A 14,456-nucleotide genomic window follows, 5' to 3' on the forward strand; every position below is an offset into this window, starting at 1 on the left:
AGAAGACAGTCTTCAGCCAAGCAGTTTGCAGCGAGGCTCCATTTATAAAGCCCTGTGATACACAGGGCCTCGATAGTCCCAAATTCTACTCCTGTTTCTGTCAGTGTCCTGCTGGGATAAGTTTGGGCAAGCCACTTTGTCATAGTCTCACCACCTGCAAAACAGCCATTCATCACTGGCTTCATTTGTATAATGCTTTAAGGTCTGCTAACGTATACAGGACTATATAACATTCATGCGTTCTTCTCCTTCGGGCAAGGAGTGCAGGATAAAAACTGGTGAGTTTAGTCAGCCTCTTTCAACGTACCCGGGTTCTGGATCCTGCAGGCATTGCTGCATGCAGGTGGTCTCTATCACTTTTAATAGGCCTACCTATTTGCTCTGAAACCTCTCCAGAAACAGTGTAAAGATAATTTATACTGTGTACACTGGAGACTCATTGTGATAATTTTTACTCCTTTTGTTTTCCCCACCGGCACAAGAGGATGCTTTGCTGTTGTTGATTTGTGAGCAAAAGTCCTGATAGCAAGACTGGCTCTTCCACACACCAGTTCAAGGTGCTGTCATCCCCGCCTTTCCCTCTCCTCACTCAATTTTGGGATTTGTACTTTACTGAACAGAGTAGGAGGAGTTTAATGATGCTTGGAGGCATACATTCTCCATGAGATAATAGACATTAGAAGTTAGTGTCATAGCAGGGGAATTCAATACACCTGGGAATCGTATGCTGCTCAGCCAAGATGCTGCGCATTTATGGTAAAAGCACTTCAACACACTTTGGTTCTACAGGTCTTGGAGTTCTTTAATGTCGCTTTATCTGAGTACTTACTGGAAGTATTTCTTCTTCCGATGCATTTTCCGTAAGCTTTTCACACTCTTAATGTGGGTTTATTAGATTTTGCATTAAATTCTCATTATTGTTGTGGTGTTCTCTTCCACGTTTCTTTGACTTAGAGCAGGAAAGAATATTGAAAGAGGCAATCTAATGGTGGGGGCGGGAACGGAAGACAGTAAGATACAGATGGTGTGCTTTGCTTCTCTTTCCCAGTTTTCCATTCAGTACCTCTCTAAAGATGCATCACGCATCCAACAGTTGTATATACATATTTGGCACACAAGGTTTTGAGAGCCCTGGTGCTTAAAGATGGCTGACGCAGGCGAACGCTGAGCCCTGCAGGAAAGGAGGTCCCTTGCCATTCTGAGCAACCCGTGCAAACCCCAAGGTGCTCTTCATGTATAACAACCTGTAGAAATTGGAGCCTGCTTTTGTTTAAATATAGGCATGGAGTTTATTCTCTCTCCAAGCTGTGATGGTGGAATGTAAATATTTGAATTGATTTGTGAGTCATGTTAAATGTTATGTATCAGTTGGGCTGGAAGCAAAATGAATAGAAACTCATTCATATTGTGGTAGAAATTCATGTAAAATTGTCTTTATATTTCACTGATTATTGCCTAAAGTTAAATATTGCATCATTTTTGTTAGTTATTTAAAATCACTTTTTTTCTTCAGCAGGTGTATTTTTTTAAAGATGGGACCTTCTCCTTGCCTTTGAATTATCTTACTTGGAACTTCTTGTTCGAAGCTTGTTTCATTATCAGTATTTCTTTAAGTACATAATGTATATTTGGGTTTTTTAAACAAATAATCCAACAGGACATCTGGTCTGTCATAAGGTGTTCTGTTTTTAATGAACCTGGTTTGCTTCCGTATGCAGTCTGATGCTGGGAGCTTCAATAATTTAGACTTTTTTTTCTTAAGAAATTATTGCAAGAGGGCAAAAGACCTTAAAACACACTGTTAGATTTTTAATGTTACTGCTTAAGTATCACTTGCATTTTGGTTTGATGCATGATTACTGTTAGGAAATTCAACACTTCTCCAGTTAGGAGTATGGGAAAGCATTCAGTCACTTTTAAACAGGGACCTTGTGCCTTTTGGCTCATTTCAACAGGATCTAACAATATAGTCAGATAAAGACACAGACCTGGGGAAGGAAGCGGTTGCAGTCAAATAATGGCTGCTTCTTGGGTTTGGTTTTTTTGGTTTGGGTTTTTTTTTGAGAAGAATGAAGGAAGTAAGGAAAAGCCCAGTATCTGTGATCAGCTGATAAACCACAAGTAGTATGGAACAAGCCTTACAGCTTTAACCTGTGACAGTTATCTACCACTGTAAATGGTATTCCCTTGATAACAGTACCCTGGAGGAAAGAGCACCCTGGTAAGGACTTTGTCTTGCTAAATTTCTGTCCTGTGATCACTTAATGTATTTGGGGTTTTTTTTAATCATTTGACATCTCTAGATTGATAAAACTGGAAACAAATACAAGTCTTGGTTTACTTGGGCAAGTAATGTAATGATTATTGAACTTGTTCTGTGTTTTAAGGGACAGATATAAAAGTGTATAGAGCAAACTTATGTTTTTAAACATAAAGAAATTCCTTCTAGATTGTGAAAGAGTTAATATACATTCATAATATGTAGCTTTACTAGTGATTCCTTTTCTTAAATCAAAGTAATCTAGTTTAATCATGACAAGCCCTGTGTTTCTCGGTAGCCAAGAACAGCACGGGCAGCTCTGGAGCAGGACACTGGGAAGACTTTCCTTTCCAAGCCGGTGCGTTGGCATTCTAATGCCTCTTGCCGCTAACGTGGAAGCTTTGAACGTGCCACTGTGAACTCCACGTGTGTTTCTCCTATTTCTGTAGTCATAAATATGAGTACGTAACAAAACTGCCTTGAAACTTGGTGCAGCGTTTGTGCTAAATAGGAACTTAATTTGTTTGTGACATTAACATGCTGCTTTCTAATAAATAGTGACGGCTGCAGCTTGTTTCTGAGGATGGGCCAAAGGGTCCAAATTAGGTGTTCTCTAGACTACACCACTGTGAGCCTCTAAGCTTTCTGCTGCCGAGACACGCAGCAGCTCTAATGCTGCCAGAAAAATGGATGCAAATGATCTTTTTAGCTCGAAGTGGTAGAAGCTAAGGATCCTATATCCAGTAGTTACTGTTTCCTGCAGGCATCCAAACCAGGCTGCTGCTACACTTGTCTTTACCACCAGGTCACTGCAGCCAGAGCCAGGAATTAAATCCTGTTGCCCTTTGGTCCTGACCTAGTCCCTAAGTAGTTTCTTCCCTTTTTGGGTTGCTCTTGTCAGCTTAAGTTTATGCTTTCCTCCACTAATAAAATTACTTCAGCTTGTAGTTGAAGTGGGAGAGCACAGCAGAAGTGTTGTGAACTGAAAACTGTGGGCTCTAAACAACTGAACAGTCCATGTTTAATTATATTGCCCCGTGGGTCTTGGAATAATATCCAAAGCCATTTGAAATAAAATCCAGACTGACCTCTAAATAGTATTTCATCTACATTGATTTGTAAGTATTCTGCTGTGCCAGTATATGGACATGGCATTTTGCAGTTGCAGTTTGTATTTCGATTAATGCAGAATGTCTATTAAGAAGAGGGTGTGACAGGTTGAGGCTGGGTGTAGTTTGACCCATTTCCTGTATATGGAAAATGGAAGACTCGTATCTGTACAAACTCTGAGCAGTCTGGTTCTTGGTTTAGTAAACTAATGTTTCTAGGGCAAAAAAGCATGTCTTTAAAGGTTAACCACTGGATGCATCTGGACGTTGCTGGTGAGATTGAGATGTATGAAACTAGTCCAATTTGTTAAGAATTATCCATCAGATGGAAACAATATTTACTTATCTCTCTTACAGGAGATTAATTTGACAGGTCTCATGTTCACAAGTCATCGTGCTTTAAGCTTACTGGCAAATTCTGCAGAAAAGCACAAGTTTACTGGGTAGATCATTGTGGAATAAGATCCCTTCCTGAATCACAGTTAAGCCGTATAGGAAATTCGGTTTGTTGTTAAGGGCTTTATTTATTACCGCCACCTCTCCTGAGTACAAAGTCCATACCCTTTTTAAGCCTGCCATATACAGTAATGCCCTGTGACCTGACGATTTCCATTGAGGTCTGAGGTTTTGGGTTTATAATAATTTATGAAAATATCTGCTCAGTGCTCATTAGATCGAAAACCAAATTTGTGCTAGGAAAAGAACTAAAAAACCACATTATTCTACTATATAAATCCATGGATCATTTGCATTTGAAGACTGTCTTCAATGCTAGTTCACATCATAAAATACAGGAGAACTGCGAGAAGCTGATCAAGGAGTGACCAGAGTGATCAAAAGTGTGAGACAGCTTTTGTACAAGGAATGAGTAGAGCAGGACTCTTTGGGCTCGGAGTGGGGGGACTGAGCTGGAGACGTGATGAATGGATGAACACCTGTACAGTTGTGAGCGGCAGAAAAGGGGTGAATATCAAGTGATTTTTGTTCACTGCTCTGTACAAGAATTAAGGGGTGTTGAAATAACAGGTAGCAGGTGCAGGATACATGAAGTTGGTGGTTCTTCACAGAGTCCATGGCTGTGGATCTTTTTGTGTTAGGGGCTATCGATGTTAATTATGGATCTGAGAAATGGCTGATTGAATTTATAGAAGAAAAATCTGTTGAGGGCCTTTGATTTAAGAAGTCAGAATTGGAAATTATTGGAGCTGGAAGATTATCCTAGGAATAAGCCTTGTGTGCCTACCATTGTACAGATCCCTAGGGAGGTATCTAGTGCTAGTTTCTGAACACAGAGTACTGGGCTAGAGGGACATTTTCCCTGGCGTGGTGTGGCTAATTTTAAGCTTCTACGGTAAATTTGTAGCTCCATAAGTAAAATAATTTACTAAATTTCATCAACCCCATTTGTGGATCTGTGAAAAAGCTTTGTCCAGAAGGAGGAAGAGAGCTGATGTTACTGCTGCTGTAGAGTTGTGCTCTCATGATAAGGCAGAAATTGGAGATGCTATGATAGTTTTAACACCTAGTAAAGGAAAATAAAATTAGATCATGTCTGTAATTTTTGCAAAGCAACAGGTGCAGTGACTTATTTCACAGCTTTTCAGCATGGATGGCCTATCTGTTTTGCCTGAATAATGAGAAGCTACTCTGTCTGTCAGACAAGCTTATCTGTGTGCTTTGGTCACAGCTGCTTTTTAATGCAGACTTTTGCCAAGGAAGAATGGTGGAATCGGAGCAGAGGAGGAGTGAGTCTTTCTGTATGAGACGGCTGCACCTATTAAACCAATTGTAAATACAGTATTGTTAAACTACAAACCACCTAAACTCTGAAGCCTTGTTCATAGGTGCCGTGCTGGCTCTGGAAGAAGCCATAATTCCTCCTGATTATTGATGCCCGTGTTAGAGGTTACTTTTCCTTCTGATTTGCTGGGGAACTGTTTCCTGTTGGTGCGAATGTTACGTAGGCAAAATGAGCCAGGTTAGTACAATTAAAAGGTCTTTGATAACTGGCTTCCTGGAAGGAGCACTCTCCTTTTTATGTCTAATGGCAAGTTTGAGAGTATAGTAAGTCTTCTTCCCCAAGACTGTTGACACAGATTGAAAAGCCACCTATAAAGTCTGTAGGATGATCTGTTTCTGTAAGTGTCTGTAGGTTAAACTATTTCAAATGTTGCACCGGTTTAATTTAAGGGAACTTCCACATCTTGGGAAGGAGAAAATAAATGTTTGCTGCTTGCCAGTGCTTCTCAAAATATTCAGCTTAGCCCTGTATGTTGCATTCAAGTTAATAGAATAAAAGATTGAGTCAGGCGCAACAATCTGAAGAAAAGCCACAGCTAAGTCTCAGCTTGTGTTTTATGCGGTCTAAAGGACTTGGAAGGAATGTAAGTTGAGTGCCATCTTACTGTACTTAAGGTCTTTGCTTGGCTGCCTGTGAAATTTTTAAAAGGAATCACATGTCAGAGTTGCAATGTAAATCCAAATAAAATAAACCTTAAAACAAGTCAACATAAAGAAAAGAAAAGTTGACATGAACTAAAATGCCTGTCCCCAAAAAAGTAAGAAATACTAGATACTCGGATGAGGGTTTTGTTAGCAGTTTAGCGTCAAGGAATTCAGATGCTACGGTTGCAACATAAAACCTATCGTTGGATAAATTCTCCATCTTTTATCATTTATGTCTTAACATATCATGAAGATACAGTGCAAGAATTGACATACATGGGAAATTTATTGAGTAATCTTGGTACAGTGGGTACTAGTTCTTTTGGCTGTTATGATAAATTGCCTTATTTTATACTGGCATTTGTGTGCTCTTGCTTGCAGAAGCATTCCAATTTGAAGGGGTTTGGACTGCTGCCAAAAATTACTTGAATGTGGAAATCACATGCATATTCCTTCAAGTAATCCTTTGTGGTAGCTCTTTGAGCATCATTGAAAGGCAGTAAGTTTACTTTTCCCCTCTTCCTTCTCCTCCTGCAAAGGTTAAAACAACCGTGAACATATAGGAGGGCGTATGTGATCCAGTGGTCGGAGCAGAATAGGCTGAGAGTGAGGGTCGTCTGCTTTCCAAAGCTGTTTCCCAACTGTGTTAGCTGTTATAGGGTTTACATTTTCATAAAATTCAGTTTTCTTCTGAAAGATGTCGCATACAGAGAACTGAAATATTTAAGAGTAATATTAGAGTTGGTTAGTCTTCCTTTGTCTGTATGGAAGCCATAAAAATAAATCTAGGCTTATGGTAGAAGCACGTAATAACAACAGAATTTAAATTTGAGACAGGTAATTGTGTGATCAACAGATGCAGTCTGAGATTGGGGAGGATTTAAAAACAAAAACAGAAACCAAAACAAACCTTGCTTCAGGTCATCAGCTAATGAACTGTAGAAACCTGGAAGAAATCCTTCACTCAAATAGAGTTTTGCCTCGTCGGCACTCGCTTTGTGGTATTATTTTGCTTGGAGGCATTTGGCATATCCTGCTGGATTGAGTGTCCTTGGTTATCACTGGTTTGTTGTGGCATGATAACTTCCACGTACGCTTCTAATAGGCTGTCTTCTGTCATCAAGTTGCTTTAAACTCTTGTAGTCAGTTGTAATTCTTACAACTACAGCTTTTAGAAGAAGAAAGTTATTTGCTGAGCAGAAGACTTCTGGTTCTCTTAACTGTAAAACAATTCAGTATGTTGCTGCTTGTTCTCTAATTCCAGGAAAGCCAATATTTTCAGTGGACATTCACCCAGATGGGACCAAGTTTGCAACAGGAGGACAAGGTATGTCTGCGTACTGATAGAAGGCAGAATTTTGGACTGTAATAATAATCTTGTGCCTTCACAACACTTTGTTTGACCCTTTTAAAAACACATCACTTACATAATTATCTGTTTCTTAGAGATACAAGTCATTAAAATGTATTGAAAAGTGCTATTATTACTGCAGAAGGCAGTGTTACAGTTTCTGATGTACTCGTCCTCCTGGACATCATTGAGATAGTAGCTGCAGTAATTGAGAAGTGGCCATGCTGGCCAAATTTCTTTTTTATTTGAAGAGGAACTGAATGTGAAGTTGGGCTTTTTGACCTGCTAAATAGTAGAGCTATTGGTACCAAAAAATCCAATTATATAAATGGAATAGCTCAAGAAATGCGTGTAAAAATATTATTTGGATTACAGTAGTGAATAATTTTGTTGGCTACAATAACTGCAATTTAGGATTTGAATGTATCTTTTCTCTTCTAAAATACAATTTTATCATAAATAGTTCATCCTTATACTTGGTATCATTATGTACAGTCTGATTTTTGAACAAGGCTGTATAAATTTATTTTTAATAGCTTCAAGAAAAATAAAACACTTCTGACTCGGTGTAATTATTTCAGAATGGCATCTGTATTCAGATGTTTCCAAAGTTCCCACTGCAGTAATGCCTAAATTTTAGCATCTGTTCTGGAACTGAGATTAAATTGAAAAACATTTTTGCATGTATTTGAAAAGGAGGGGGCTGTTTGGTCTCTTACAGGTCAGGATTCTGGGAAAGTTGTGATCTGGAATATGGCTCCTGTCCTGAAAGAGGAAGATGAAAAGAATGAAAATATTCCCAAGATGCTTTGTCAAATGGACAATCACTTAGGTAACAAAGTTGGGTTTTTTTAATATATTTTTTTAACTGACTGTTGGTAATTTGCCAAAGCTTAAGTATTACATGTTTGTAATTACAAAAATCACACACTGTCCAGTGGGGAATCAATCAATAAAATACAGCAGAGTGGTCTCATACTTTGGCTATGTACTTTTTTAGATATGCAGCAGAAAAGGTTGTTAAAATGTTGGAAAATGTACAGAGAAATATAGATACCTTTGGAAATCTTCCAGTGAACTCTTTCCGGCTGTGGCCACAAAGTAATCAATAATGTACATTCTGAGAAATGGGGGAGCTCTGAAGGAAAGGGCAAGAGAAGAAATAAGAATGTTGGTGATAGTTCTAAATTATTCTGGATTTATTGCACATTACATTTGAAAATATAGTTACCTGAACAAGCTGTCCCCTTTCTTTTCTTCAAGATACATATTTCCTTCTTTGCTGTCTTAATCCCACCTTATTTACCACAGTAAGTTTCGTTTGCTAGATGAATATTAATCTTTCTTCTTTTGAGCTACTTTTGGTGAAGATATTTTAAATAAGGAATTTTTTTTAAGAAGTTCCTCAACTGCTACTGAAAGATAAGTACCAATTCATTTATCTAAAGCAGCCAGAGTAACTGCTTTGAGTGAAAAAGCACACTTAAATCCTGAACATCTCCTGTCGAGTTTTGCTTATTATAAACTCTGTCCCCAGTCCAGAAGCAGTTATTCTCCTATTTCATCTTACAAACGTTCTTTTCTACATTTCAGCTTGTGTGAACTGTGTGCGATGGTCAAACAATGGAGTTTACTTGGCTTCAGGGGGAGATGACAAGTTGATTATGGTGTGGAAACGAGCTGCGTAAGCATGTTTCTTCCTTCTCCGTTTTATATTTTATTTCAAGTAGGTTACTCTGTCATGTCTCCTAGTGTTTCTTCCCTGTACTGACCTTTTGTAAGCTCACTGCTTTGCCTGGTGCCTAAGGAGCTGAAACCTGGGACACCACGCCACTGGTACTGGAGCATTGGTCTCTTCTGTCTTTTGGGCTGGAGTGTGTGTCTACCTGGGCAGTCTCACTCCTCTCAAGGAGCCGAAGCATTTTCTTCTGTCCTTGAAGAAAGCTTCCTGATGAGATCTGAAGAGTTACCTTAAATTTATCATTTTTTGCTATCTGTAGAAATTGTACATTTTATTGAAGCTAATTTTTTAGTAACTGGAATGACTTTCTCCAAAAAAGACATATTTTTGTTTCAGTTTTCATTGCAGGAATAACTGACTATAAAATAGAAGTGTATTGTGCAGCTGATTTTCTTTAGAAAGAAAGTTTGAAGAACTTGAGGTGGTTCTGTTGATACCTGTTTCTGTTTTAACTAGGTACATCGGACCTAGCACTGTGTTTGGTTCTAGTAGCAAACTTACTAATGTTGAGCAGTGGAGGTGTGTATCGATTCTCAGAAGCCATTCAGGAGGTAAGTTAAAAGATGTTGCACGAACGTAATTTGAATGTATTTGTGGAAAAAAAAAATGTTTTTCAGTGTCATATTTTCTTTCTTATATTTGGTGGCAAGTCAGTAATTACTTTTAAGAGCAACAATGGAAATCTTTTTAATCAAATGTTGATTTTCATACAAGTAACTTCCAGCAGTGTAATAGAAAACTTCCAGCAGCTATTTAGTAGAGAAATTAGCAACTAAGAAACTTATATGTTGCTTTTTCTCGCTTAAAAATTAATCTGCATAAAGGACGCTACACTTGCAGTGAATAAAAAACTGGTTGGCAAAAGGTAAAGTTTTTCTAAACCAAAGGATGTTAATGTGGCAATGCAAAAGATGAATAAACCAGATAATTTCAAATGTGTTTTGCACCTGCTTACATGAGCTATGATTAAAATCAAGATTGAAATCACTTTGATCACTCCACGTGTGTTGGAATAAAGCAAGTGCATTGCAATAGCTGCTGTTGCTTTTTCATTCAAAACAAGAAAAAGTACTTTATATGGGCTTTAGTACTTCCTGTAATCACTAACCATTGCCTCTGCCTTGGACTTTTTTTTTGTTCCCCATTGAACGTATTAAGTCGGAGCGCCTCACTCCCAATGAGTGCTGTTATGTTCTTTCTTACCTTCCACTCTAGTGAGATGATAATAATTTCTTGGTGAGAGAAAAAATGTTGCCACATAAGTTCTTTTTAAAAAGATTTTTGGATTCTCTGATTACCATCAATGTCTTATATGGAGACTTTTTTTTAAAACAGATGTCATGGATGTAGCGTGGTCTCCGCATGATGCCTGGCTGGCATCCTGTAGTGTGGATAACACTGTTGTCATCTGGAATGCTGTCAAATTTCCAGGTGAGAATTCTTACATTTCAGATGTGCAACTCTGTAAAGCTTTGTGACGAGCTCTTCCCTCCGTGGGTGTGTTTCACTGACTGAAAATCTCTATGTGGGAATGGGTTGTCTGTCTGTTGAGAATGAGTCAGTCCTTCTTCCAGGTTTGGATGGTAGTGAGCAGTGGATTCCATTCTGCTGTAGACAACCGCCACGTTTGGGTTGTGCTGCTGATTTTACATGAACATCATTATTACATGTATTTTCTTTTTCACCTTCTCTGCAAAATCGCCAATAAATAGAACTTCAGCTTGGTATTACATCTATATATGTATATATTTTTTTACCTGTTGCCTGTGTACCTACAGGACTTTTCATTCATTTGCCTTTGGGGGGGCATTGTCTTATTTACACCATTTTAAATGCTGATGCTTAATAAGCAGTGTGAAGGGGAGGAAGGGAGGACATGGGGAGCCTCACAGTAGCAGAAGCTCTCAAGTCTTACACTTGATGGCCATTTTCCTTCTTCCATTGCTGCAGTGCTGGCAATTCCCACGGTCCCGAGGCGTCTGTTTCCCAAGGACCGTGCTGCCAGGCGCAGCTGGTGCACTGGACAGCTTTCGCTGAGCTGTGAGGGTCTGCAGCAGTTAGGGAGCATGTACCTTTATTCAGCTGCCTCTCACTACGTAACTTGATGCAGGCTAAAACTCCCACTGTGTGATGCCTAGTCACTGCCATTGATTTTAGGGTTGCTTCCAATCCTGATACCAGAGTTTTTAGACTTTCAAGCCAGCTGTGTAGCCTGTGTAGTACTCTCAGCCTCTTCTCTCGCAGTTTGACAAGCAAGAGATTGACTGAAAGTAGGTTACCAGCTCTGCCAGGCTTTTGTGTCTGTTCAGTCACAACTTTTGACTTAGTTCACAGCTGGTGCACAAAGCTGAATTTGTTGTGATAATCTTTGGGTGCAGAAGAAAGGGTGAATGTTTAACTGAAGGTCCAGTTAAACTGCTGCTTTCCAGAGCTCGAAAGGGCTATTCTGAAGTGCCTGGGCTCTGCTGGTCTTCCTGCTGTGATCTATTTCTTATAAAGAGTTTTGCACCCCTTATTCTGGCCAGAGTTCTCTTTACAACTTTTTTAATATCATTCTTAGTTACGTAAGGGTTCCAGTTTGGTTGATATGTTGTTGTTTGTACATTAAAGGAAGTTATATTTAATATGCTGTTTCAAAAAGGTGTTGTAAATCTCAACGGTTTGTCCTAAAGGAGGTATCAGTAACTGCTCTCCATTCTCAATTTTTGCATGCACAGAAATTCTTGCCACTTTGAAGGGGCATTCTGGCTTGGTGAAGGGGCTGACCTGGGATCCTGTTGGAAAATATATTGCCTCTCAGGCTGATGATCGAAGCTTGAAGGTGTGGCGGACCATGGACTGGCAGTTGGAAACTAGCATCACAAAACCCTTTGATGAGGTACTTCAGAATGTGAATTCCTATAGAATGAGCAAAAATTATAAGAATAACTCTGATTCTGCACAAGCATTAGTTAATTTAACAGTGCCAAGTCAAATGAAACTACCAAATGGCACGTTCAAAAGTGGGGTGGGGGGAAGTGCTACTTTCTCACACAACATGTGATTAAATTGAGACTCTCATTGCCATTGGATGTTGTGGATGCCAAAGGTTTACATAGGTTATAAATTAAGTAAACAATTAAGTAAATTCGTAGAAATTGAGAGGTTATTCCAAGGAAGTATTGGCACACTAATTACAGTGTTCTTACATTCTTCTCTATGCATCTTCTATTGGCCACTATCAGAAACGAGATAAATACTTATGAGGGATCTTTGGTCTGGCATCATAGGGCTGTTACGTCATGACTTTGATAAAGAGATAAAATTTCTGGGGATGGAGGCTGATGCTTAGTGAGTGGAGTGTTCTGCAGTGATCTCATGGTATTGTGATCAGTGCAATTACTCTTCATAACAGACTGTAAATGCCTAAGTTCATGTGTGAGCTGGTGTTGCAAGCTAAAGTCTCATTATTAGCAGTTGGTATGCTGCAGCCCTGTCACTAACTAGGACTGTGATGAATACTGAGTGTACAGTATCCAAAAAGACTTACATTTTGTTTCCTTTAAAGTTCTCTGGGTTCCTTTTTCCCTCTTTTGGTAGGTCTTCCTAAGTTACACTAGACCACCTGGATAAATGTGGCTGAAGTGCTGAGAATTGAATATAATGTCATTCTTTTATACACACAAAAAACTTACCTTGTAATCATATTCCCTAAATCTAAAATTTAAATAGTTTGTATTAAAAATCCTTTGTTTGCCAAACACTTTTAAAGCTCTAGTATGGTTTTTTTTTGTCAGTGTGGAGGGACAACTCATGTGTTGCGTCTTAGCTGGTCACCTGATGGTCACTATCTTGTTTCTGCTCATGCCATGAATAATTCTGGACCTACTGCTCAGATCATTGAGAGAGATGGATGGAAAACCAACATGGATTTTGTAGGGCATCGGAAGGCAGTTACAGTAGTGGTAAGTGAGTGATAGTAGTTTGTCCCTGAAGTAGAACTTATAATATGTGCTTTTTGATAATTTTGTGCCTAAATGGGACAAGAGGTGAAGATAGGTGTCAAATGCATGGTGGTGATTAAAAAATGTCAACTTTATATGTTGGAAGTAATCAGTTTGTTCTGGTGATAAAAGAACTGGCCGTAGATGAACAAGATAAGAAGAGTGAGTACAGGAGCATGTTAGGAATGCCAAACACTAGCTTTGTTAGCTGTTCGGTGACCTGATTAAAGGGACTTTGGTTTCTAGTGGGTTCCTGATTGCTAGTAAAATTAATATTATTTGCCATTCCTGTTAAGGCGTTCAGAAAGCCCCTTACGAAAGCATATGCGACTTCTGTCGGTGCTCTTACAGGGTCTGGTTAGGGACATTGCTTCTATGAAATGTTTCTTTTTCACTCTTAAGTGGAAAACATGCTTTTAAAGCAGATCTCCCGCTAAAATGTAATTTCTGTAATAAAATTTGGGGCATCTCATCTGTTCAGAAATTCAATCCAAAAATCTTCAAGAAGAAACAAAAGAATGGGAGCTCCACCAAGTCAAGTTGTCCCTACTGCTGTTGTGCTGTTGGTAGTAAGGATCGATCTCTTTCTGTCTGGGTAAGTGTTTTTTTGACGCCTTCGAACTAATGTCATCATTTGGATAACTTGGGGGTTTAGCACAAAGGTCACGTGTACAGCATTGGGTTTTACATTTAGATTCATGTTTAGTTTTTTTCTCTCTGTTATTACAGGATTAGCTGGGGGAAGGAAGTGGATTGGTATCAGTTCATTTCTCTAAAGCCAAGAGCAGCTAGAAGCCAGTGGCAGAGTGTATTGCACAGGATAGGTGTTTTCTGAGCATATCTACGGCTCACCTTTCTGCTTTGTTCTGGCTTCAACCCCTGGCTTCTGCCTTTGCTATGGAAAGGAATGTGAAAGTGAATGAGCTTTTTAAGTATACTATCAAATTTTCAATATCTAGTTTGGGTTTTACTTTAAAATCTACACTAAAATTGTTATTCTGACGAAGAGAAGAGTAGCTATTCTCACATTTATAAATGCAAGACGGGTTGTTTGGCAACTGAAAAGGACAGGGAATAAATTTAACTGATTTGTAAAGCTTTGTGATGAGGATATGTGCCAGAACACACCGATTGCTAACTGTAATCTACTATTTATAGATTCCAGTGTGATATTTATCCATTAATTGCTAAATGCATAACACTAAATCTGTTTCTGGCAATGCTACCAGTGCATACCCATATCAAAGTATCACTCTCAGTATATTTTACTTTCTATTTATACTATGATTTCATTTAGGGTGCCTGTTGAGGTTATAGTAGGTATTACAGGGATGCAAAGTCATAGGCAGTCTTTGCCCTGAAGATTTTGATAGGTATGCAACACAGCCCTGTGGAAACATAAATAACTACTGAAGATGACTACTACACTACATCTGTGAACCTATGAGCATGAAACATCCTAGACCACATTGGCTTCTCCTGCTTCATTTCAGTTGTACTATATACTATAGATATTAAGTCTGTTGGTTTAACATTAAAGAGCTTTGAATGTCTGATTTAGAACAGG

The 14,456-nt window shown here is 38.8% G+C and overlaps 1 protein-coding gene across 1 annotated transcript in view; it reads left to right on the forward strand.

Annotated features, from left to right (window-relative positions):
* The window catches only part of HIRA (histone cell cycle regulator), a gene marked incomplete at both ends in the record, with an annotated part of 37,237 nt that overhangs the window by 1,935 nt on the left and 20,846 nt on the right, over window positions 1-14,456 (forward strand). The window contains 8 exons of the mRNA XM_082007628.1: window positions 7,079-7,141; window positions 7,887-7,997; window positions 8,759-8,849; window positions 9,363-9,457; window positions 10,242-10,337; window positions 11,624-11,784; window positions 12,683-12,850; window positions 13,371-13,484. Of these exons, the coding sequence (XP_081863754.1) occupies window positions 7,079-7,141; window positions 7,887-7,997; window positions 8,759-8,849; window positions 9,363-9,457; window positions 10,242-10,337; window positions 11,624-11,784; window positions 12,683-12,850; window positions 13,371-13,484 (899 nt within the window). The remainder of the gene's footprint in view (window positions 1-7,078; window positions 7,142-7,886; window positions 7,998-8,758; window positions 8,850-9,362; window positions 9,458-10,241; window positions 10,338-11,623; window positions 11,785-12,682; window positions 12,851-13,370; window positions 13,485-14,456) is intronic.

This window comes from Phaethon aethereus (genome assembly GCF_964289735.1).
Source record: "Phaethon aethereus genome assembly, chromosome: 17".
Classification (NCBI taxonomy): Eukaryota; Metazoa; Chordata; class Aves; order Phaethontiformes; family Phaethontidae; genus Phaethon; species Phaethon aethereus.